The sequence below is a fragment of the Sapajus apella genome, unplaced genomic scaffold (genome assembly GCF_009761245.1).
Source record: "Sapajus apella isolate SASKATOON/1434 unplaced genomic scaffold, GSC_monkey_1.0 scaffold171, whole genome shotgun sequence".
Classification (NCBI taxonomy): domain Eukaryota; kingdom Metazoa; phylum Chordata; class Mammalia; order Primates; family Cebidae; genus Sapajus; species Sapajus apella.
In genome coordinates, this window is record NW_022437111.1 from 1,559,485 (window position 1) to 1,586,238 (window position 26,754).

General features: G+C 42.2%; 1 protein-coding gene across 1 annotated transcript in view; it reads left to right on the top strand.

Moving 5' to 3' along the window:
* The first annotated feature begins 6,174 nt into the window (after positions 1 to 6,174).
* Positions 6,175 to 26,754, top strand: part of ILDR1 (immunoglobulin like domain containing receptor 1) — a 32,475-nt gene continuing 11,895 nt past the window's right edge. Inside the window, exons 1-5 of the mRNA XM_032267744.1 lie at positions 6,175 to 6,437; positions 20,211 to 20,381; positions 21,779 to 21,928; positions 25,255 to 25,374; positions 25,666 to 25,812. Coding sequence (XP_032123635.1) covers positions 6,380 to 6,437; positions 20,211 to 20,381; positions 21,779 to 21,928; positions 25,255 to 25,374; positions 25,666 to 25,812 — 646 coding nt within the window. The 5' untranslated portion in view covers positions 6,175 to 6,379. The remainder of the gene's footprint in view (positions 6,438 to 20,210; positions 20,382 to 21,778; positions 21,929 to 25,254; positions 25,375 to 25,665; positions 25,813 to 26,754) is intronic.

The following is a 26,754-nucleotide window of genomic DNA, read 5'->3' on the forward strand; positions in this document are numbered from 1 at the left end:
AGGCATTGTGAACCTGCTTCATGGGGGCCTTCACTGGTGTTACAACTCCTCCTCCAAATCTTGCATAAGCCTAGAACCTATTCGTGTTTTTCTCCCAGAAATAAGCTTTTTCTTTTCTTATTTTCCTCTCCCAGTGGCAATGGGCTACTACAAGCACCCTAAAAATGAAATTTTTTTTTCCTTTATGCCTATAGAGTAAGCCTTCTGTTTTGTAAGAAAGATAGAATCTGGGCAGAGTGTTGGCAGTAGTTGCAATTCCCCTCACCAAGCCAACCTTGTGATGAAATAAGGATTTTTTCCAATTATTCTCATGAGCTCCTAGTGGGGTTTGATATGGTTTGCCTGTGTTCCCGCTGAAATCTCATCTTGAATTCCCCATGTGTTGTGGGAGGGACCCAGTGGGAGGTAATTGAACTATGGGGGCAGGTCTTTCCTGTGCTGTTCTCAACGTAATGAATTAGTCTCACAAGATATGATTTTTAAAAGGGTGTTCCCCTGCACAGCTCTCTCTTTGCCTACCGCCATCCACATAAGATGTGACCTGCTTCTCCTTGCTTTCTGCCATGATTGTGAGGCCTCCCCTGCCATGTGGAACTGTAAGTTCATTAAACCTCTTTCTTTTGTAAATTTCCCAGTCTTGGGTATGTCTTTATCAGCAGCATGAAAACAGACTAATACAGGGTTCTTATAGGAACAACAACAACAAAAACCTGTAAGAAAGTATGAACTCTCAGGGGTTAACTGTATCACACTAGCCCATACTCAGCCTTCAACAATTTATTAAAGTTTTCTAGCTGATTCTTGTTACTGGCTTACATAGCATCTGGAAGCATCAGCTACAGGTAATAAAATGCTCTGATGTTGTTTTTCCATATATGAGCCTCTCTCTTTCCAGATTTTGTTGAATGTTTGCCCTGTGACTTCAGTTCTCTTAGGGATTCAAGAAACTTCATTTGTTTGCAGTTTGTCCAGGATTTTCTTGTCATAAGGATGAAAATAACTCTTTTATATCTCTCTGAGGTGAAATCAGAACTAATATCTATTTAATACGTAATTTCTAGAATTCAATGAAAATTAACCAGACACAAGAAGTTGCTGGATTTGACCTTGTGGTCAAAATCAACTGTACCTCTATACACCAACAACAAATAAAATGTTAAAAAATAAATAATACTATTTAACATCAAAGATATGTGAGATTTCTTCTAAGTTCTTAAATTGGAAGGCTTAATAATGTAAAAATTGTAATTCTCCCCAAATTGTCTATTGATTTAATGCAATCCCAATTAAAATCTTAGCAGATTTTTATGGAAATTGACAAGTTGATTCTAAAATATATGTAGAACTGCAAAGAACCAATAATAGTTAAGTCATCCTTGAAGAAGAAAAATGAGGTGGAAGGACTTATTCTGGTAGATATCAGAAGTAAAGATGACACTGCTGGACAGCAGGGAATGAATTTAATTTTCAATGAAAATGTGTTCAGTAAATTGTTTATCCATAAGAGAAATAATAATTAAACTTAACCCCTATCTCACAGCTCAGTTCCATGTGGATTGTAGATCTAAATGTAAGAGGCAACATATAACACCACTGGGAGGTAATAAAGAAAAAAAAATCTTCATGACCTGGAGAAGACAGCATTTCTTACATAAAACACCAAAAACTTAAAGACTTTAAAGGAAAAGACTGATAAATTAAACATTATTAAAATAATAAAAATATATGTTTATCAAGCAATAGCATTAAGAGAGCAAAATGGCAAGTCACAAATTGAGAGAAGATATGTTGAACTTGTGTAACCATAAAGGCACTATATTCAGGACACATAAGAAACTCCTACAAACTCCAATAGGAAAAAGATAGAAAACTGAATAAACAAAAAAAAACCAAAAAAAAAAAAAAAAAAAAAAAAAAAAAGATTCTACCAAGACTCAAGAAAGTATATCCAAAAGTTCAAGAGTCCAATAAACACATGAAGAAGTGCTCAACTCTATTAGTCATCAGGCAAATGCAAATTAAACCACAGCAAAAAAACACCATACACCCACCAGCAGAGCTACAATTGAAAAGACTTAACAGTCTAACGCTAATGCTCCAAATGTTGCCAAGGAAGTGGAACAACTAAAAATCTCAAACACTGATAGTGTGTAGGTAACTTTGGAAAAATCTTTGGCATGTCCTACTAAGTTTGAACATAGGCATACTATATTGGTTATCTATTGCTGCATAACAAAGTACCCTAAGACTTAATGATTTAAAACAATTCTCTGTGTGTCAGGAATTTGACAGCAGCTTGGCTGTATGGTTTTTAATTTAGTGTCTCTCAGGTATTTGAAGTTAAGATGGCAGTTCTTCTGAAGACTGGACTGCAGCTGGAAAATTTCTTTTTAAGATGGCTCACTCCCATGTTATAGCCAAGAAGGTCTCTCAGTCCCTGCTGACCCAGATTTCCCTATACAGGAGTGCAACCCCTACCAACCTCATTCAGCCAATTCCACTTAATAAATGTGTCCCGCCATCCTTCGGAGTTTTATTTAGATGGTCCACTACTCTCTAGTGCAATGTGTCTGAAGTACTTGAAAACCTTTTATTCTTTCTATATATCTATGTTCATTAAAGGTATCACCATCCTTCTAGGGTTAATAGTCAGAAACCTATATCCTTCTCTCAACCCCCACACTAATTGATCATCAATTACGTCAATTCCACATTCTACATATCTGTCAAAATATTCTCTTTTCTCCATTTCCAACACCAGTTTTGGCTTGGGCCCTCAGTTCTCCCGCCTTAACTATAGTTTAACAGTTCCCTAACTACTCTCCCTATCTTTCATCTAAATTCCTACCTACCATTCTTCTCACTGCTGCCAAGTTTATCTTTTGAAAAGGCAATTCTCATTATGCCTCTCCCAGTTTAAAATGCTTCATTGACTCTCCATTGTCTTCTGTATGAAGTATTAGTTCTCCAGCTGGTCATACAAGGCTCTTTATTTACTGTGGCTAGCTTTCTAACACACCACCCAAGCAAAACTAAAGTGCTTATAGTTCAGCTATGCTGTTTACTGTTGCTGTGATTTTTGTATAGGCTGGTCTCTCTTCTTGGATTGGTGTGGCAAAGTCATATTCATTTTCAAACCCAAAGGAGATGGGTTTGAAATAATTCCTACCTCCAGGAAGTATCGATAAAGAGTGCAACAAATATTTATTGAGTGTATCTATACTTCAGATACTATGCTAGATGCTGGGAATACAAAATGCATAAGACATAGTCTGAATCTTCTAGTGTGAATCAGCTACTTACATTTCTTACCTTCCTTTAGCTCTAAGTGCCTGGTGCATGATTTCTACTTACCTGATTCTTCATTCTTTTCCCTATGTATCTACAAAATCTTCTCCATTCTTGATAAATACTGTACACATGTAAATGTACAAATATTACACTATTCTCAAATACAGATGCACATATAAAGTATTCAGAAAACACACAGTATTCAGAAACATTCATAGACACAGTTTCAACTAGGAAACATGATTATTAATGATGAAATAACAGCTTAGTACTTTGTGGTCAGGCCCTAGCTCAGTTAACCCACAGAAGCATTGTACAGCTAGGGTGGTGAACGGTGTGTGTTTTGAAAATAGATTGCCTGAATTTGTATCTCAGCTCTGCTACTTATAAGCTAGGTAACCTGGGTAAGTTAACGAACCTTTGCACCTCATCTGTAAAATGGGGACAATCATAGTCCCTGCATCACAGTGCTGTTCAGTGCGAATTATTGAATTTGTATTAACTTCAATAATGAAAGTGCTTGGGGGTTAGGCTGATGGGTAGTGAGTTATCTCAATTGGTTGTTCCCAGTCAGCTACAGCTCAAACTCCTTGTTCTCTTCCCCCTTCTCACTAGCACACTTAGCTAGTCTTTTTAAAGAGTGCTCAGAATGGTGCCTAGCACAATGTGTTTAATACACGGTAGGTATTATTATTGCTTTGTATAGGAGGAAGTCACGATTAGCAGGCCAAGTGATTTTTACTTTATATACAGCAATGAAAGAGTGTTTGCTGTTCTGAGCCAAGTATATGCTCTTATCTAATCTTTATTGGACCAATGGCACAGGTGGGAAGAATGACTGGCCCAAGAGCACCCAGAGTTGTGGGATTCAGTTTTCCCTTATGTAGAGCCAAATAACATGTGGAAAGAAATTGTATTAGCACACACTGACAGAGCCAGCTAGCTGTAAATACAGATGGATGGACTATATTAATAGCTAGGTGAAGGTCTATAGTATAACAGCTAAGAGCACAAGCTCTGGAGTCAGACCATCTCACCTAGGCTCATTAGTTTGCCATTTACCAGCATTGTGACCTTAGACAATTTTTCTCTTTGTTCCTCAGTTTCCACATCTATAAAATGGTATTGATATTAATAGCCCCTATTTTATGCAGTTATTGTAAGACTTTAATGAAATAAAGCATGGGAGAAATGCTGGCTTTAATGAACAAACATGGGAGAAATGCTGGCTTAGATGAATATTAAAATGGCTTTTATACCAAAGCAGGGGCTGAGGGGTATGGAAGGGAGTTGTAGGAAGGACGGGGCTCACTTTTTTTTTTTTTTAGACTGGAATTGAGCATTTGCTGAAGACTATTCACAAGACCAGAAACCATACAAATCCCCTCAGGATCACAGACATCCAAACATAAACAATATTGCTGGGAGCATGCACAGGGTCTCTAGAGGGGATTGAGGGACCTGACCCCCAACCACTCATACTGAGGTTCCTCCTGCTGCTGCTGCTGTGGTAGAATCCCTCCACAAAGACGTATGAGGCTCCTAAACATTTTATCATCTATCTTTGGCCACACACTTCCTGAATTTACTCTTTGGAAGAGAAGAGGCCCACTGGGGAAAAGAGACGCCAGATCCAGGAGGGAACTGGGAGGAGGAAAGAGAGGGAGATCCCGAATCTATCCAGGACAAGGATGCTCCTCTGGCTGGAGGTGAAATGAAGGATACCAGCAGCCCAGGAGAAGAGGCCCCCTCAAAGCAAAGCAGGCAGGATATGAGCTCAGGAGAAATAATATTGACTTCTAAGGTTAGTGACCAGAATGGGAGTTTCCTGAAACTGTGTTTAATGAATTTTTGTAATTCTTTTCTTGAAGAAAAATGTGATGGCTGGTGGGCTTCCTTTCATGGAAGGAGAGACTGAGATTACATGCTACTTGGCCTGGTGCGAAGAGACCTAGAGTCTTGGCAAAGCAAAAGGTCAAAACCTTGATCTTGCAAGGTCAAAATCTTGGTAGGGGCCGAGGTCTGTGAGTGGCTTTTCAGTGACAATGAAAGATAAGAAAAAATAAAAATAAATATACCTATGTTAACAATGCCTAGCTATGGAAAGTAGGAGCTGTATTTTTTTAAACTCCCATAACTTTATAGTTTTCTAATTTTTCTAAAATATTTTACTTTAATAGATGTAGAAATTTGAGTCTACTTCTCTAGTTTATGTCTGTCTTCTAGAAACACATCTTTTTTATTTTATTTTATTTTATTTTATTTTATTTTATTTTCAAGACAGAGTTTTGCTCTGTCACTCAGGCTGGAGTGCAGTGGTGCCATCTCTGCTCACTGCAACCTCGGCCTCCCAGGTTCAAGCAATTCTCCTGCCTCAGCCTGCTGAGTAGCTGGGATTACAGGGGCGCGCCACCATGCATGGCTTTTTTGTATTTTTATTAGAGATGGGCTTCGCCATGTTGGCCAGGCTGGTCTTGAATCCTGACCTCAGGTGATCCGCCCACCTCAGCCTCCCAAAGTGCTGGGATTACAGGCTGTGAGACACTGCACCTGGCTTAGAAACGAATCTTTAGTTTCTAGAAAATCTGAACAGACATTACGAGTAAACTTCATATTACTGTGCTTTTAGCGAAACAATGTTTTGCAAGTATTTACAAAAGAATGGAAATGTAACGCAGGAAACGCACCCAGGAAAGTTATATCCACATAATTCTAGAAGGAGAGAGGGATAAATTTGCAGGGGGTGAGATTTCCCTAGAACTTCTGGAGGAAAGTGGAAACCGTGTTTCAGCGAGCAGGTGGTGGCGGCAGGTAGGGAAGGTGGCCGCGGTCTCCAGGGAGGCGGGGGCGGAGCAGGAAACGGTGGCTCGCGGGGCGGGAGGCGGAGCCGCTGGGAGCGCCGCAGGTACGGACTAGCCGGGCGGCACCTGCCGGGAGACCAGAGCGGACCCTCCCTCCGCGCGGAGCTGAAGTGAGGGGAAACCCGAGGCGTTCCTTGGAGAAGGTGGTGCGTCCTGGGGCGGCATCTGATGAAGAAGGACGCGGTGCCCCGAAGCCCCTGAGCTGAAAAGGCCAAAGAAGGGGCGGTATGGCGTGGCCCAAACTGCCCGCACCTTGGCTGCTGCTCTGCACCTGGCTCCCAGCAGGTGAGCCTTGGAAAACTGGCACCCACCCTGGGCCCAAGGAGACAGGAAGCCATTGTGGCCTGGCCTTGCAGAGCGGGCCGCGGGCAGGGCAGTGGAGGCCTGGGCCGTGCTCAGGTGGCGCTTGGCATGGGCGCAAGGAGGTGCGGGGACTGGATCGAGTTTCTGCCTGTGGGAACCTGTTGCTTTCCTCTTTTGTTAGCCCAGGCTCTTCCCAAACAGATGCAACTAAGAAACCTGGAGCCTTTGAGCTTCCCTTCCTGCAGTCATTAGGCACTTCTTGATCTCTGAAGCTGAACTGATAGCGGTAAAAGCACCATTCTTAAAAATTCCTAATTACTTTTTCCTTTCATCTGATGTGGTGACAACCATACTGGCCCAGAAGTGCATATATTTCATTTCTAGGAGGTTATAATATGTTCTCAATATATAAAGTAATGTTCGGCCAGAATCTGAATCTATTGTGCAGGACCACAACGTATGCCTCTGTGCTAACCATGTTCAATGTCACTTTCGTACTTTGATTGTATCCCGTCACTGGCCTAACTTTACCCCTTGCTCATCCCCCATCAGGTTTCCAACCATCTACCCTCTCAGGCTTCATTCTCTTACCCTCCACACCAATCTCCTCTCTACTTTGGAAAACATGAATTTGTGTATCTCAGTGCGTGTCTTGGAAATCTGACTCGTGTGTATCTGCACGAGTGAAACCAGGTAGGAAAGGATAGCTGAGGGGCAGAATGAACAGGCTCTTTCCACTTTTTTCCAATTAGGATGTAGGCGTGACTTTGCAAACAAGAATTTATAACTTCCCTTGGAAGCTCCACCCTGTTTGATTTCATTCTACCCATCCCCTCCCTTTAGGAATAGCCACTCTGTTACCTCTAATTTGTCAGTGGAAGGTCAACTTAGAGTTTGCTCACAGACCAATTTGACTCTTGTGTTTTTAGGTTGGGAACAGATGCAATAGGAAGGTGTGTAGGCAGAATGTTCTTTTTACAAGCTTGATAAGACATAAGAATTGCTCAGCTAAAATCAAATCTCATTCAGACAGGATTCTACAAAACTTAAGGGTAATGCTGAGAATAAAAGAGAGAGAGGCTTGCAAAAGGGTAGGGAAACTAGAAAACTGATATCCCCAAGTCCCTCTGGCTTACAAGGTTTTCTGCAAGATATAGGTCCTAGAAACTGTCTGAAGTTGATAAGACTAGATGTTGAACACTCATGATGCACAGGGAAATAGATCAAACCTCAAACCTCACCTCAATTTATATCCAAAATTTCACTAATCACCAGCTCCAGCTATGAATGCAAATTTATAAAAATCCCACAGCTTTGCACAGTCGTCTCTCCTGTGCCTCACATGCTCATCTCAAACTTCACAGCAGCTGGGGATTTCTGAAGCCGCTTGAGCTACCTTTTTAGAAAAATAGAGTTCTGCTCCCACCTCTGCCCCTGGGTATTCTATCCCCAGAATTAAAACTTCGTAATCCTAAGCGAACCTCTAAACTCACTTTCACTTTATTGTTAAGAAATTGATATTTCAACTGTTTGACTCCAACACTTGGAGGGGAAATAGCTATTTTGGCAGATAGTTTCCCTATATGTAGGAATATAAATAAACTACATTCAGCTATTTAATGTGGTTTGCATCAATGATGTTTATGTGACACTAGACACTGAGCTGTTAGTGAAGTGTTCAAAGCTTCCAGTAAATAACAATGATTATAGCACATATCTCGTAAAGCTTTTGTGAGGATTAAGGGAAATAAAGGTTTTAAAGCACTTAATAGACTGCCTGAACAAAGTGAGGGAAAGCTTACTCAATATTAGCCAGGGTGATAATAGTAGTCATGAATTAGAGCCAAGTAGGATTGTTTAAAGCTAACTTTAAGTAAACAAGTTTTTCTCTTCCTTCTTCCTCTATGGCTAAGAAAATGTGAACTATAATAACAGATGATTATCAGGTTGGAATTCGGAATCTGCCTCTTATTAGTTGTGACTTCAGAGGGATTACTTAAACTGCCTTCATCTAGAAAACAGGTGAAATTCTTGACAAGCCAACTCCCAGTGCCCCCCACCAATAAGACCAACTATTGTTGGGTAGATTAAGGTTGAGCACAGTGTCTATGCCTCACTACACACTGCAATATGCACTTTGGAAAAACCTGTACTAGGGTGTGTTTGTTTTGGTCCATCACTGTGATCCCTACTGTCTCTAAAGAAGAGTCAACCCAATTCTCTGATTAGCCTCCAAGTTTCCACAATTGCAAAGTATGAGGCAGTAGTAAAATTGTGTCATATTTAGGTCTTGCTGTTCACTGTGGCTTGGGACCCCTAAGGCCCCAAGCTTCTGAGGTTAGAGAGTCTTGCGATGTCACAGTCCTGTGCTCTGAGCTGTGTAGAGATCAGTTGTCAGAGGTATGTGTGTGTCATCTTCACTCAGGAAATACTGGGCATAAGTCCTTCTCTACTATCCCCACCTTTTCCTTAATTTTTAAGCCAAACTTCCCAAAGTGTCTGTCAAGATCAAATTTAAGATCAGGCTTCTTCTCTTGCTCTCAATATCTACCAAAGCAGTGCTTTCCAATTTTTTTTTCACAGCTCCCAGAAAGATCCAAGTACCTTGTGACATGTATGCACATATATAGAGTTTATAAAATGGAAGCAAAATGATCACAAAAATTTTATTACTGAGTTGAATAAAATAATAACAATTGATATTACATATTACCTTACTGATATTAAAATTCATTTAAAAATCAACCCCACATTAACAATATTAAATATAAACACCCTGTAAGTTGATTTTCTCAAAACCTGCTGCAAACTGCAATATGTACTTTGGAAAATCCTGTACTAGGGTGTGTTTGTTTTTGTCCATCACTGTGATCTCTCCTGTCTTCAAAGAAGAGTCAACCCAATTCTCTGATTAGCCTCCAAGTTCCCACAATTACAAAGTGTGAGGCAGTAGTAAAATTGTGTTATATTTAGGTACTTGCTGTTCACTGTGGCTTGGAGCCCCTAATGAAGCCTCTGAGGTCAGGGAGTCTTGTGATATTGTCACAGTCCTTGTGCTCTGAGCTATGTAGACATCAGTTGTCAGAGGTAAATGTGTGTGTGATTCTCTGAAGGTTTTTTCTTCAGAAATCAGTACACTTTTGGGACTGGATGCGGTGGCTCATGTCTGTAATCCCAGCACTTTGGTAGGCCGAGGTAAGCGGATCACTTGAGGTCAGGAATTCAAGACCAGCCTGGCCAACATGGTGAAACTCTATCTCTACTAAAAATAAAAAAAATTAGCTGGGTGTGGTGGTATGCACCTGTATTCCCAGCTGCTTGGAGGGCTGAGTCAGGAGAATCACTTGAACCAAGAGTCGGAGGTTGCAGTGAGCTGAGATCTCGCCACTTCACTCTAGCTTGGGTGACAGAGTGAGATGCTGTCTAAAAAAAAAAAAGAAAGAAAGAAATATACTTTTAATGCACAAGTGATATGTGAATATCTATTCCTTAAAACATTAAAATAAGACTAAAGTAAGTACCATTATTGGCCAATAGCTCTGGTTGCCTTCATCCAATGTCAAAGTTTATTCTTAGAATGAAAGTTTAGTGTCCTGCTTGACCCCGCACCCCCCCGCTCCAATTCTAAAAGGATGTGTGTCATTTGTGCTCTTGTGAATTTTTTTTTAACATCATAGTGTGGTGTCAACTTGCAGATCCACACAGCTATCAACTTGTATTATCATTCTTTGGGAGATCAAACAGCTGACTCCTAAGTAATTATATCCTTAGAGAGACAGCATCTAGTCCAGTAATTTTTCCAGGGTAGTGGGGGTGGAGGTATGACCATACTGTAGACTTAATGAAATCTTATAAAGTTCCCTAATATATCTCAGGGTGAGGGGGTATGGGTGGTGGATGGGAGACTGTCCACTCAACTGCTCCCTTGCCTCCTTGGGAGCTCCTGAAGTACCTCCCCAGAATCCCAGCGTTCTGTTGAACACAGGTGGAAATCACTTTCAGCCTTTATCTTCCCCTCCCAGCCAGTTTTACAGATAAGGAAATGCGGACCCAGGGAAGTCATGTGTTTCAGGTTGACATAGTGGAGTTAGCTGGAGAACTGGGACCAGAACCCTGGTGTCTTCACCCTTTATCCATTGCTCTCTCTCGTATTTCATACTGTAGAGCAGGTTTATTTTGTTTAATTGAATTCTGGTATACAGAAATAGAAACTGGTGACTGCTTCCTGGATGTCTAACTAAATGCTAATGTTTAAACGTCTTGCCCCAACAACAATGCAGTGAAACAAGATGTTGGATGATTATCTGTACACTATAATGAAATAAATTATTATTACCATAATAATGTATTATGAAGTCCTTGGGGAAAAATAAAATTGTGTGTTTTAAGAATTGAGAAACCTCTGGCCGGGCATGGTGGCTCATGCCTGTAATCCCAGCACTTTGGGAGGCCAAGGCAGGTGGATCATTTGAGGTCAGGAGTTCGAGACCAGCCCAACCAACATGGTGAAACCCTGTCTCTGCTAAAAATACAAAAATTGGCCAGGCATGGTGGCAGGTGCCTGTAATCCTAGCTACTCAGGAGGCTGAGGCAAGAGAATCACTTGAACCCAGGGGGCAGAGGTTGCAGTTAGCCAAGACTGCGTCACTTCATTTCAGCCTGGGTGAAAGAGTGAAACTCCTTCTCAAAAATAAATAAAATAAAATAAAGACTTGAAAAGACTCTGACAATGTCCCCAGTTCTTTCTAGATCTCCCATTCTGCAACTCTTGGGATAAGGTGGAATCAGAGGAAAGCAATTTTGGCACTTTATTTCTCATAACCAGTTAATCACCAAGTTCTGTTACTTAGTCCCAGGATCTGCCCCTTCTTTTCTATTTTAGGTGACAATTCTTATACTAGTCTACTTTAAGCATCTTCTTGACTCTAGTCCTGCCACTTCTCTGTCTACTTCCAACCATTCTCCGTGCAGATGATAGGTTAACCTACCCAGCGACTTAATCATCCCCACTCTTATTTTAATTTTCCATCCAAAGAAGCTCCATTAGATCCCTATAGCTTATGAGAGTGGGCTAAAGCTCTTTGTTTGAAATTCAAGGCCAACTAATTCTGGGCTCATGACTTTGGAAGCCTTGTACCCACAACACACACCCTCTTTTTTGCTTTTTGTCTGGCCATACTAGACATGGTTAACGTTAACCATTTTTCTGAACTTTTAGGGCACTTAAAATTTGTTCCAAGCAATTTAGTCTATCTTGCATGAATGTATCTGTTCTTTTGTTCAGCAAATGTTTAATGTCCACTAGGTGCTAGACATTGTCGTAGCAAACAAAAGCAGTCATGGCCCTGGGCCCCCATGGAGCTTATTGTCTAAAGGGGATTCAAGTGAATGCAGAAATACAACTGTGACAAGACCAGGAAGGAAGGATACAAGGTACCACAAGAGCACTGAGTAGATGGATTTTGCTCAGTCAGGATACCCTCCCTGAAGGGATGATGCTTGAGTACTGAGGCACGATCAATCCAAACCAAAGTAACAGCATGTGCAAGAGTGCTGGATAGGAGCTTAGCGTGTGGGGGAGATGAGAAGAATGTGAGTTTGACTGAGTGAAGGAAGCCCTGGGAAGAGTGGTGGAGTTAAGGCCAGAAGAGTGGGTAGGATTAGATGTGCATGGCTTAATGGGTCATGGTAGGAGGTTTTGTGTTTATCTTAACAGCAATGGACAGCTGGTAGAGCTTTTTAAGGAGGAGGAATTGGGAGACTAACAGTAATGTGGAATCCACCTGGCAGGGAGCACCAGTGTAGGCATGAGTACAGTACTAGCTAAGTACAGGTGGTATGGAAGCTGGATGTAATAGTAGCTTGTGCTAGGATAGTACTGAAATTGGAGAGAGAGAGAGAGATTCTGGAAATATTTCAGAGATAAATAAACCCAATCTGATGATAGATTGTGTATTAGTCCCTTCTCACGCTGCTATAAAGAACTGCCTGAGGTTGCATAATTTATAAGGGAAAGAGATTTAATTGACTCACAGTTCTGCAGGGCTGGGGTGACCTCAGGAAGCTTATAATCATAGCAGAAGGGAAAGCAAACATGTCCTCTTCACATGGTGGCGGGAGAAAGAAATGAGTGCCCAGAGAAGGGGGAAGATGCTTATAAAACCATTGGATCTTGTGAGAATTCACTCACTATCACAGAACCAGGATGGGAGAAACCACCTGAAAATCAATTATCTCCATCTAGTCCCTCCCATGACATATAGGGATTATGGGAAATACAATTCAAGATGAGATTTGGGTGAGGACACAGCCAAATCATTGATCAGACTGTATATGAAGAGTGAAGGAGAAAGAGATACCAGGATGATTCCTTCCTAGTTTTTGGTCTTTTCCATTCACTGAGGGGAAACATAAGAGAGGCCCAAGTTTATATGAAAGGATGGTGATTTAGATTTTGGGCTTGATTTAGAATTTGAAACAACCAAGAAGAACTATCAGGAGCATTTGGATACATGTGTCTGTTTTAGTCCCTTATTGTACAGGAGTAAGATTTAGTATTCAGTGCTCCAGTAGTTTCTGATTAATAATGTAAAACTCATCCCTGACAGGAACTACTTTGTCTGTGTGTTTTCCTGTTCATCATTGAATCTCCTACCAGGAGCACAAGTTCCAAGACTGCAGAGACCCGTCTCTCTTATTTGCTACTAGTGTCTGGCTCAGAGTGGATACTCAATAAATGAACGAATGCGTGTGTTCTGGTGGTGCCCAAATTTGCATCTGCTCTGAGATTAGTGTATGGAGACATGAGTCACTAACCTGGGTCAATGACTTTGGGAAACTCCGAGCATCTGCCTCTCAACCAGGTCTTGGCCTCTCCCCCTGGTAATCAAAGGGATGTTAAGTTCAAACCACCTGAGTGGCTATTTATTTGACTTAAAAAAATTTTTAAGACTGATATTTTCCCCTTTTGAATAGGTTGTGATGAAGCATGGGACTGTCACTCGCTATTTATGGGAATATATATTTCTTTCCTGAAGTATCCATTCAAATAGAAAAGGCTTATTCCCTTTAGCTCACTTTGAGAAATATATTCTACTAGAATAAAAGAATGCATGTGAAGATGTACTTATATAAACATATTAATTTCAGTAATTGATGTCAGCATTGCCTGTAATACTTAAAAATCAGAACCAACCTAAATGTCCATCATTTGGAAAATGTGTAAATAAAAGTGGCTCATCGATAGAGTGAAATGTTCATGCAGTTACTAACAAAAAAAAATTAGATCTGCATATATCAATATACAATATATCATTACTTTGAAGAAAAAGTCAAAAATCAATGTACATAATATGATTTTTTTTAAAGAAACAGCATAAGAAAAGATGTGAAGGGATGTAGACCAAATTATCAATAGCATTACCTCTGGAAAGTGGAATTCATGGTGAGCAAGGAGGAACTTTTTACTCAATACCCCTCTCCACTGTTTGAAGTGTCCCACTTATTTATTTTGTATTAACAAAGGAAAGAAGGGTTTCTGTACAAAATTATTAAAATAAATTTGTGAATGTCCCTTAAATGTGTGACTATTCCTCAGAGGGTTAAATCTCAATCATTTAGAAAACTTATCCAGAAGACATGGTAGTGTAGTGGAGGTCCAGCTTTAAATCCAGCTTTGCTATTTACTAGCTGCGTGGCCTTAAGCAAGTTACTTAATCTCTCAGAATTTTCATCATCAATGAAATAGAGATAAAATAAAGCTTATCTCATCAGTTTCCTGCAAAGTTCAAATAAGATAATGTAAAATAAACCACCTAATACCATGTCAAACAACATAGCAAGTGCTCAGCATATAGCACTTTCCTTCTCAGGGGAGCCTGCACTGTTGAGGGTTGCATGCCAGACCTTGGTTAAACACATAATACCTAGACTCATTCCTCCCCTGACCCATCTGCTTTCCTGGTCTCTGTCTCTCTCAGCTCTCCCTATCCTTTCCTTCTTGTTCGTGACTACTCCCTCTTGTTCTTGTCTTGTTCCTTCTTGTCCATACCAAGTCCCTCTTCTCCTTGATTCCTCTCATATTTGCACTGTTATCTGAGGAAATGTAACAAGGACTGATGGTAAATATGCTTGGTGAGATAGCCTGCTCAGACATAAACTCTGATAGGACTGAACCTGTGTGCATTTTATTAACCTGCTGCATGGAGTCAGGGTGCCTGTATACCTGAAAAACACTCAGGAATCAAGAAATCCCATTAGTGTCAGTCCCAGGCCACTGCCCCTTGCCAGCAAAGACCTGCCTCCCCTCCCTGCCTACCATCCCTTCCAAGCAGGTCCCTTCATGGGAAAGGAGGAGAAGTGCCATCTAGTCCTTCAAAACAGTTCTTAATTTTAAAAATATTTTAAAATATATGCCTACATTTCTATACTGCGTGAGTATCTTCTAGAAACTAAAACTTCTTCTTGCCCAATCTAATGCTATGCAAGAAATGTGGAAGAAAAAAATGTTCAAAGACGTGCACGTATTTAGGAACAGACGGCATTTCGTTGTAAAGATACTCTGCCCTCATTGGTGTTTCCTTCTGTTTTAGCATAGGATGGTAGACCCCACTCAGCACAGCAGCCTGGCCTTGGAAAGTACCTGATGGCAGGAAACAGAGAACCCCCTTCCCTTTCTCTCCTCATGAGCTCTGATATCTCATCTGAAGTTTCCTTTCCACTTATGTGACAGGTCTCCTTCCCTTCTTTCACAGAGCAAGGCAAGCTGTGAATGAGTTTGCCAAGGTACAAAGGTATGAAACTTTTGAAGCTTTTGAGGCACCAACTCATTTTGCAAAGAGAAGACAATCATGATAGTTTACATTTGTATCATTTTTTCAAAATGCTTTTACATGCTGGTCTCAGTGGATCTGGAACTCCTAAAGTAGTCAAGATAAGTACAACTGATACAAATGATAGCCAATGTTTATTGAATGTCTACTATATGCCCAGCTCTTTGCTGAATGGGGAACTTTTTTTATACTCACCACAACCCTATAAGGCAGGCATTATTATCATCTCAGTTTTGCATACAAAGGAAAACAATCGTTTGAAAATAACTTGCTATGCCAGCTTCTGACTAACCCAATTCCCTTTTCTGACCCCCAGTAACTAATGTTGACTACAGTGTTGGATACATGTGTCTGTTTTAGTCCCTTATTGTACAGGAGTAAGATTTAATATTCAGTGCTCCTGTAGTTTCTGTTTAATAATGTAAAACTCATCCATGACAGGAACTACTTTGTCTGTGTGTTTTCCTGTTCATCATTGAATCTCCTACCAGGAGCACAAGTTCCAAGAGTGCAGAGAATAAACTGCAGAGAATAAACTACTATTTATATCACATTACCAATCAGCTAGTAGGGAGTGGAGACGGAATCTGAACTCAGGGAGTCAGGCTCTAGAATTAACGTTTTTAAGAGAAAATGATAGAAATGACAGCTAAGAAAGTAGGAGTCAATGAACAGGGGAGGAGAAAATGCCACAGGATAAAGGAAATTTAAGAATAGAAAAAATTTTAAGAATTGGAAAGCTTGTGGTAAGCTTGAAAGAGCAAAGTTGCAACCAGGATGAGTATAATCAGGGAATTTCTCTTTTTGATCCTGTTCATATTTTCAGTCTGATTCTGCTGCTTTGGGTCCCTCCTTGAAAACTCTACCTTTTTAGTTCTGTGCATGCCCAGTGTGGTTAGGTTTACAGAGAAGTTAGAGGATATAGGAAAAGAAAGTGGGGGGATTTTTCCCTTTGAGATGGGCTGTTCTGCTACTGCCTTTCTTTCCCTCCCAATCTGGAAAATCCAGCTACTTTTTAAGAGTCTGGCGCTTCACTTCTACTGTGGAAGATCAAGCTTGCCTGCTTGGGAAAAGTTGGGATTTGGTGTCAGCAAGGCCCAAGCTCAAATTCTGACGCTGACACTTTTTAGGTATGTGATGTTGGGCCCATGGGGGTGTAGCTTATACTCTGAACTTTTGCCCACATATATGAGCAGGGCTGTTGCCCAGCTGAGGGAGTTTGTGAGAATTAGAGACAGAAAATGTACATCACCTGGTACATAATAGATGCTGAGGGCCAGCAGCAACAACTGAGAAGATGGGAGAAGAGTTAGCTGGGTTGTTCAATACCTCTTCTCCCAGAACTCGTGTGTGTGTGTGTGTGTGCATGTGTGTGTGTGTGCATGTGTGTGTGTGTGTGTGTGAGACAGGGCAGGGGGTGGAGGTTTGAGGTTTGTGCAGGATGCTGTGGGGCTGGCAGACCCCTGGAGAGAGTGTGAGTGAGCTCAAGATGGCCAGAACTTGTCAAACCTGGCAGATATCAAGGCTTGCTATTCACACAGGGATGAAATGGAAGAGAAGGTAAAAGAGTACCCAAGCAGCAAAGTTAGTGCTGACGTTGATAAAGGTGAGTTGTGTCACCCCAGCTGTGGTTTGCCCACAATGAGGGCATTCATGGAAGGGGAGCTGAGTGATCATCTTTCTCTCCATTTCCCCGCCTCAAAGGTGTCAGATTCTGCAATCTTCAAAGCTACCCCATAGCAACCTCTGACTCAAACCAAATTCCCTTTTCTGACCCCCAGCAAACCTGGCCTCCCTGCTCCCAAAAGCTCTACCTCTATACAAATAATGATGACTAGAATGTTGAATAAATGGCTATGTCAAATTATCATTTAGGCAAATAAAGAGCCTACATGTTCTTTATTTCACTGTGTCAGAGTGACTGCACCGATTATATTTAATTATAGCCTGGCCCCCAGCTCCAATTATTTGCAAACTTCTGAATACCAACTATCTTTTATTTAAAGAATAGCCAAGCTGAGGCAAGAACACTGCTCAGGAACAGAATCTTGACTCTGCCAGCCTTAGAAAATAAATGACCACAGACAAGTCACTTAAATTTCTAAGCCTCAGATTTGTTATATAGGAAGTGAACACAGCTAATCTTCTCTCAGGAATCAAGTATAGTATATATTTTAAGACGCTGTTGAACCTAAGATTTTATTTAGACCACAAATCAGTGTTTTCCTCTTTCTTTTCATCAGTACGTGTGTTATGTAACAAAATAAGCCAGTGTTGACAATGGCATTCTATTCATTGTGAAAATCTTATCTGTGGCTGTTTCTACTGTTCAGATAAAACTGTGGTTGGTGAGATCTCCAAGGTCTATTTCAGGTCAGTTCTGGAAGAAAACAAACAAAAACAAAAAACAGAGGGGTGGTCAGAGAGGAGGAACAAGAACCAAAAATTAGATTAAGAAATAATCCAGGTTAAACTTGAGATGTTGGTCACTGGCCCTTCCATTCTAATTGGCCTGATTTCTGGGAATCTATAGCTTATGAAGACAGCAGTTGTTTTCCCCAAAACTACTCAAAGTTTATTTTAAAATGATATTTTTTCGTTTACAGTTGAGTGGGTAAGTCATCCATATTCCTAAAAACACCACTTTCCCCCTGTTACTGTTCTTCAGAAAAGACTTCAGTGATGATCCATAGACAAGAAATTGACACTGGAATGTGATTTAGACTTCACCCCATCACCTACTTCCCATTCACCACCACCAGCCCTGCCTTATTTGTCTCCTTGTCTTCCATAAAGCTGGAGACACAGCTAGATTGGTTTCCTCCAGGTTGCCCAGGTAGCTGCCCTTTCCTGATAAGGCTCTTTGCTCCCTCCTTTCTTGCTTACTGAAACAGTGAGTTTCTCTGCCTTCTTCCTACTTCTCATGTGTAACCTTAATCCTACCTGCTTCTTGGAGCCTAGGTTAAATCTCTTCCTTTCATGACGTCTTTCTGCCCACAGCTCTCCCCTGCACTGCTGCAGAGCCTCTATCAAGCACATCTGTCATGAGGCATCTGCATCACAGCCCAGTTCCGGAAATAGGTCACCAGGTCATTTCTGTGAGTGCCTTCTGATGCAGGTGCCCATCAGAAGTTTAAGAGGACAGTCTTATAAGGGCTGTGACCAGTAGGTCAGGCAGGACCCAAGAATCATGTGATTCTAGCCTTCGAGACAGGCCCACCAACTGCTCTGTAAGATAATGACTATATTTTCTTTGTTTGTGGGAGAAACTCAGTCCAAATGAAGGTGGCTCCACTTGAAAACTCTGTCGGAGAAAACCCCAACTCCAACCTTTTTCTCCTTGGCCCTTGTAATAAGGGGAAAAAGGGAAGAGACTCAAACACCAGCACTAACGTGGCAGTGTATGTACCAGGCTTCATGCCAAGGACCAGAAATGGATTATCTCATTGCATTCTTGCGAGGATCTGATGAGGCTAGCACTATCATCATCTCCATTCATGGCTCAGAAACAAGCTCAGAGAGAGTAAATAACTTGTCCAAAGTTCAAGTAAGTGTTAAAGTTTAATTTGAACCGAGCTATATCTGAGCCTAAAGTGTGTGTGTGTGTGTGTGTGTGTGTGTGTGTGTGTGTTTGTGTGTTTTAAATCGAGTTTACACCAATGGTTCTCAAAGTAGGTCCTCAGAGCAGTAGAATCAGCATCTCCTGGAAGTTTGTTCAAAATTTAAGTCTATCGCTGGGTTCAGTGGCTCACGCCTATAACTCCAGCACATCAGGAGGCTGAGGCTGGAGAATTGCTTGAGGTTAGGAGTTCAAGACCAGCCTGAGCAACATAGTGAGATTTCATCTCTACTAAAAATTTTTAAATTTAGACATGGTGATGCATGTCTATAGTCCCAGCTACTTGGGAAGCTGAGGCGGGAGGATAACTTGAACCCAGGAGGTCAAGGTTGCAGTGAGCCATGATTGTGCCTCAGCACTCTAGCATGGCCAATAGAGGAAGATTGCATCTCAAAAAAAAAAAAAAAAAAAAAGAAGGCCAGGTGTGGTGGCTCAGGGGCCAGGTGCGGTAGCTCACACCTGAAATTCCATCACTTTGGGAGGCCAAGGCAGGTGGATCATTTAAGGTTAGGAGTTCAAGACCAGCCTGGCCAACATGGTGAAACCCCGTCTCTACTAAAAATACAAAAGTTAGCTGGGCATGGTGGTAGGTGCCTGTGATCCTAGCCATTCAGGAGGCTGAGGCAGGAGAATCGCATGAACCCAGGAGGTAGAGGTTGCAGTGAATCATAATTAGCCCAGGGCAGAGAATGGAGCAGTGACAGGTAATATGGAAGAGTGCTCCAGACTGAGAGAGCCACACCTAGAGAAGAGAATGGTCTTAGCATGGGAAGGATTGAAGCAAGTTCAGAATGGCTAACGCCTCAGGTGGGAGATGGGGAGTGAAGGGACATGGGGCAGATAAGATGGGCAGCAGGCAGACCTAATGGGCTTCGCAGGCCTGGTCATGGAGCTTGAAATTTATCCTTAGGAAATGGGAAACCATTTTAAGAAGAGACATTAAGTGAAGAAAAAAATATATATGAGCAGTGTTACTTGAGTACAAATGTGGCCCTATTTCAATACAATTATTTTATCGAATTGTATTGAAATAGTGGGATGTGTCATCACTGTTAATGCACTGTGAGTTCCTGGGAGTTTTCCTCACTCCGTTCTTCCTATATTCCCCTAAGGCTGCTGAGCACATTCTCTACCCCACCCCACCCATAGCCTTCCCAGGGGAGTAAGAAACCAGACTTTGCCTGTGAGCTCCCAGCCAGAGTCAGGCAGGAGGGCAAGCAGTGTGTTTTACTCATCTACATTGCTTTTCTTAGCCATTAACTGACATAGGTCACCTTCAGCATTGTCTCCTGCTCTTGGCTTTAGGGTGCCTGTCCTTGCTTGTGACGGTCCAGCACACAGAACGCTATGTTACCCTGTTTGCCTCTGTCGTCCTCAAATGTGACTACACCACCTCTGCCCAGCTCCAGGATGTGGTGGTGACATGGCGCTTCAAGTCCTTCTGCAAGGACCCTATCTTTGACTACTACTCAGCGTGTGAGTATCCTCACCCCCTTGGCCTTCTGTGGGTCCCAGACACCTCTGTGACCCACTGCAGTTAGAGTTTAGGGATTATTTAGGATCACAAATCTTTGTAGTGAGGAGAAGCCACAAAGATCACCTAACGCAGTTCCTCTGTTTTATAGACAAACAAACCGAGCCCAGGTAGGTGAGATAATGTATTCAAGGTTACATACTAGTTTATTTTAAAATCTTTGTCCTGCTTTGTTCTAAAAATATTTAAGGTAACTCAGACATTAGGCGAAAGTCCTGCCTCCCAGTCCGTTCCTGGTTCCATGCCAGTGTACTGAGTTGATGATGCAGACCCGCCTCCCGTCACCCCCTCCACCTTAGAATGCAGGCAAGAAGATTCTACACTCAGCACAAATGACTAATGGTCATTTGTGAAGCCTCTTGCTCCTTGCTACATTCCCTTCTTCAGTCTGCCTTCAGGGAGATGGTCATTCCTCTGCTGACGAAGCCCCCTAGTGCCCTTCACTGTGGGAAGTCTCTTAGTGCTGCACAATGCCTGCTTAGAGTTGGCCGGTCCTGCCTTTCAGTGACAACTGCTTCAGGCATGTGAGTTGTGCTGTCTGGATCAGAGCTCTTTCCTAGTTGTCCATTTCTGCCCTGTCTCAAAGAACAAAGGAACCCAGAACCACCCCACTGTCAGCACCAAGACAATTAACCTTTTGGACATTTTGATAATAGAAGCAGACACCCTGTTTGTAGGAAGAAGTAAGCTTCCTGAGAAGAAGCCAAGGGAGCGGGGGGGGGGGCGGGGGGGCGGCATCGGTCTTTACCTTTTTGAGCCCTTGAGCTAATGTCTCACAATATGATTTGAGTAGAATCTCAAGAGCTGTCTGAGCCACCCAATGAGCCTGACATTGTCCCCAAAGGACTCCTTTCTAAATTGAGGCAAGTTTCCTGGGGTTTACTCTTAAAATGGCTGGGTTAAGTGGCCAGGGAGGAGAGGCTAGGGAAGCAGGCATTTGCCAGATTTAACAGCTCTCAGACCTTATATTTTAAGGGCAGGTGGATGAATCCCATTGGAGCAGAGAGAGGCTTGGGTGACTTTGAAAATGAGAAAAAGGAAGTTGGAGCAGGAGATGGGGTTACAGCTGGCAAATGATGGCCTGTTTAGGGGGTAAGGAGTCTGGTTGCTCAAAGTGTGGTACCTGGCACACCAGGGAGCATATTAGAAATGAGAATCTCAGATCCCACTCTAAACCTCCAGAATCAGAATTTTCATGATTAACAAGAGTCCCGGGGGATGCATAGTCTTGGGAAAAATTGAGACATTTCACTGTGTCTCACACCCGGAGCAGAAAGGGCATCTTTCTTTGTGGGAATCCCCTATTGCTGTGTGACTGTAGTGTGCCCTCTCTCCTCAGCATACCAGGCAGCTTTATCCCTGGGCCAGGACCCATCCAATGACTGCAACGACAACCAGCGGGAAGTTCGCATCGTGGCACAGCGGCGGGGGCAGAATGAGCCCGTGCTGGGGGTAGATTACCGGCAGCGCAAGATCACCATCCAGAACCGTGAGTGTGGGGGAGGCAGCAGGGGAACTGGGGGTAGGGGGGAGGTGCAGACACCACGCCTGGCAGGCTGAGTCAGCATGGGATTTCCCATTTCTTTCTGCTGCCTGTTGGTCTACTTGGTTACTGTCATTGAGGAAAGGGCCAGCTTCATAGAATGTGCTGCACCAGCTGAAGTTACTTCCCTCGACCAGAGGTTGATCTGTTGCTATCTATAGCTTTGGCTAAAGGTCTAGGGGTGAGTGGCTTCCTTTGCTTTCCTGAGATTCAGGGCTAAGGTGTGGATCAGGTTTCTTTGAGTCCTTCTGCAAATTGCTCTCAGGGCCTACTGAAACCCCAGATCCCTGAGTTTCCCTCCAGCTATTCCCATTGTTCATATGGAAAAAATAGGGGCTTCTGAGCAGATGACCACCTTGAGAGTACTGTCCTCCACTGATAGAGGAAAGAACACTGGGCTTGGACTAAAAAGCCCCAAGTGAGAGTCCTAGTGCTTCCTCTTACTAGCTCAGTGACCAGTGATCAGTTATTTTCTTTGGCTTCTGTTTCCACATCTGAACGATGAGCATCATGGTATCCTCCTCCCTACTACAAAGTGAATATGTAGCACAATATGTGAGAGCTATGTCTAAAGCCTGTCTATTCTTTGTGCCCAGTGCAGTGAATAGTGGTGAGAGCCCTGACTCTGGAGTCAGGTGCGGTTGTGCATTCCAATTCTGCATTTTCAGGGTATATGAACTTGGGCAAACCTCTACAATTTTTTCAGCCTCCATTTCTATAAAATGGGACTTGCCATAGTACCTAGCTCATGGAGATTTCTGGGGACAAAGGTGATACGTATAAAGCATTTAGCAAACAGAAAGTAGACAGTGAGCATTAGTTATCACTCAGTATACTTTTGGATAAATGGCTTAGCTCCCCATATTTCTATCGTGTAACCCACAGTTGCTGCCATAGATTGTCAACACAGAATTCAGAGCCTATTTCAATGGGCTTTATGTGCTGTGTTAAATAAATATTTGTTAGTAAAAAGGGGAAAAGGGGAAGAAGACCCACTCATGGTGCCCATAGCTACAATATCAAGGAATCAGTGAATATTCTGACTGTTTAAAGATAGCTCATTTAAAGGGAACCCGTTTAGTAAGTGCTTTCAACTTTGTCTATAATACCTGTCTGATTTTTTTTTTTTCTTTTTACATTTGGACTCTGGTTTCCTCAAGCCAGCCCTCAGCCTAAGGGTACATCTGTCCTTCTTTTCTAGTCTCCAGGGGCATCTTCAAAGATCAAAGGTGGTTCTACCTTTTCCAAAGCCAGCAGAATTTATTCTTATCTGACTTCACAGTTTCAAGCCTCTTTAATTAGCAAAATTACCTGTACAGTTTCTGAAGGATGGAAGTCCACCTACATGCTAGCCCCTGCCCTTATTATTATTTTTGTTTTCTAAAAACATGAAGGTATATACTTTCCACTGTTTCCACTCCCAGCCACCTTTGGCTCAAACCCTACTTCTTTCTTACTCCCACAGAAAAACATAAGTATTTCCCTCTGTTTTTATTTCTGTCTCCAGGCTTGTTGGGACTTCCTGGAGCTCTTGTTTCTGACACTTGTATGCCTATGTTTGCATCATTTGAGATGACCCTGACAAATCAGTTCTTAGATCCTTTAAAATATCTGAATACCCTTCTTGCTCTGACACTCCTAAAATACTCTTTATTTCTCCAATAAAAATTAGACCAGACTTACAATATACATCATGCTTTGAGGGGGGAATTTTTTAAAAGCACTTTCACCATTTTTCCAAGTCTGGGGTAAGCTTATTTCTGGGAAAGGTAGCAGGTTTGGAAAATAGTGGGTAGGAAAAAATTATAGGGATTGACGTAGAAAGAGAAGGAAACAGAAGTCAAAGTTAGGTCCAGTGGTGCGTGACCTTGCATTTTTGTTTCATTTCCTCAATAAATATTTCTTGACAAACAGATAATAAAGAATTAGAGATATTACCACCAACTTAGCAGAAATAAGTCTGTAACGCTAAGGTTTCCTGGTGCTTACTGTGGGTCGGAGAGCTGGAACTGCTGCTGCACTTTACATGGAGGCTGCCTTTGACTGGATTTTAAACCCTTTCAGGACAGAAAAGGGTCTTGTTTCTCTTTACATCTCCTCATTGCCTAACATAGTGCTGGACCCACGAAAGGGCTTTAGTGAATGTTTGCTGACTTTACTAAACTTGAACATAAATATTAACCTTTTGTTTTAAGTTACTTGTAGATGCTGGATATTAGACATTTGTCAGATGGATAAATTGCAAAATTTTTCTCCCATCTGGTAGATTGTTTTTCCACCCTGATGATCTTATAAGTGGAAGCTGGATGATGAGAACGCATGGACACATGAGGGGAACAACACACACTGGGGCCTGTTGGAGGGTGCGTTGGGGATAGGAGGGAGAGCATCAGGAAGAACAGCTCTAAATACCTACGTGATGAGATGATCTGTGCAGCAAACCACTATGGCACACATTTACCTATGTAACAAACTGGCACATATACCTCTGACCTTAAAATTTAAAAAGAAAATGAATGAAAAGCAATTATATATAAACGATTCATCTATCCTAATGGAGGTACACAACATTGAGGGCCCACAAGAACTGAAACTTTCCTCGAGTTACATTTACTCTTAAAATATTGGCATTTTATCTTTATTCAAGTTTATCTCATACCTGTCCTTTAGGATCAAGCAATATCTGCTCATTTTAGGCTATGAGGGACCCAGAATGTGGAGTTTTTTCACCCAATTTAGAGAAGACAGGAAAGCTTGGTGGTTAACAATATCAACTTTGAGGCAGAGAGATGTGAGCCTGAACCTACCTCTGATGAGCATTGTCTGTATGTTATTAGGCCACTTCCTTTGAGTCTTGATTTTACTCATCTGCAATGCAGCTAAATAATCAAACCCACTGTACCAGTTAGAATTAGGTTTGATTGTGAGTAAGTAAAAGCCCCATATACTAGCGACTTAAACAATATTTTGATTTTAACTTTTTTTTGAGATGGGATCTCACTGTGTTGCCCAGGCTGGAGTGCATTAGCACATTCATAGCTCACTGCAGCCTTGACTTTAGTGGCTAGGCTCAAGACACTGGGTGATCCTCCCACCTCAGTCTCCAGAGAAGCTGAGACTACCAGCACATGGCCACCATGCCTGGCTAATTTTTAAAAAAATTTTTGTAGAGACAAGGTCTTGCCATGCTGCCCAGGTCTTGAGGCTGTCACAGGTTAGAAACCAGTGCCCTCTCCTCTGACACTGGCACTTTCTTCCTCCTTACTGTGTAGGAGCAGATCTTGTGATTAATGAAGTGATGTGGTGGGACCATGGAGTGTATTACTGTACCATTGAGGCTCCAGGGGACACATCAGGAGACCCTGATAAGGAGGTGAAGCTCATCGTCCTGCGTAAGTGCCACTGGAGCTGTCTATTTAGTTAACCTCACTGCTGTAACACTTTTACTTACAGGAAAAAAAAAAAAAAAAAAAAACAGAAATAAGCAAGCCTAAGTTCTTGTCATTGGATTATCAACCTCTGATGCTCCCTTATCAAAGCTAAACTTTTAATTTTTTGCCAGTATATTGCTCAACTTTAACCTGTAGTTCAAGAACTATATTTATGAGACCTCTGGAATATCAGAACTGGAAGTATTCCCCCTGAATATTTAGTTCAACCCCTGCTTGGTGTCTCCCCTGCAGACTGGCTAACAGTAATCTTCATCATCCTGGGAGCCCTCCTCCTCCTGCTGCTGATCGGAGTGTGCTGGTGCCAGTGCTGTCCTCAGTATTGCTGCTGCTACATCCGCTGCCCCTGCTGTCCCGCCCGCTGCTGCTGTCCTGAGGAAGGTGAGAGGGGACAGACAAGCAGTGCATGGAGTGGACTAGGGCCCAGGACCCCAAGCAGATCAGCTTCAAGTGCCCAGGTCAAAGTTGCTTCCAGGTTCTCCTCCATGGCCTTCTCCCATCACAGGGCCAGAGGACATTAGCCTCAGCCCTGAAAGTTGTGCTTAGGGATGCCGAAGAGCCACATGGAAGGTGGCTGAAAGGAGAACATTTGCCTGTTCACTTCGCAGGCTGCCTACAGCCTCTCTCTCAAATAGCTCTGCCTACTAAGGCATTTCTTCAGCAGTCCTGATGTATCTGTGCTTCGCTCTTCTTTTCTAGCACTGACCTCATTTGGACATAAGGTGGGCTGGAGGGAGTGGTTTAAAGGAAGCAATAAGAGAGAAGGCCACTCACATATACACCATGGAATATTATGCAGCCATCAAAAACGATGAGTTCGTGTCCTTTGTAGGGACATGGGTGAACCTGGAAACCATCATTCTCAGCAAACTGACACAAGAGCAGAAAATCAAACACCGCACGTTCTCACTCATAGGCAGGTGTTGAACAATGAGAACACATGGACACAGGGAGGGGAGCACTACACACTGGGGTCTGTTGGGGGGAAATAGGGGAGGGACAGCAGGGAGTGGGAAGTTGGGGAGCGATAGCATGGGGAGAAATGCCAGGTATAGGTAAAGGGGAGGAAGGCAGCAAATCACACTGCCATGTGTGTACCTATGCAACAGTCTTGCATGTTCTTCACATGTACCCCAAAACCTAAAATGCAATTTAAAAAGAGAGAGAGAGAGAGAAGGCCACTTGTAAAGGAAAACAACACTATTTTTTCCTATTCTTACATGCCACTCAATACTTCTGACACCAATTATGTGTGTTTTCCCCACACAAAAAAGAATTATTTAGCAGACACCAACTGAATGTCCTATAATTTAACTCAATTCT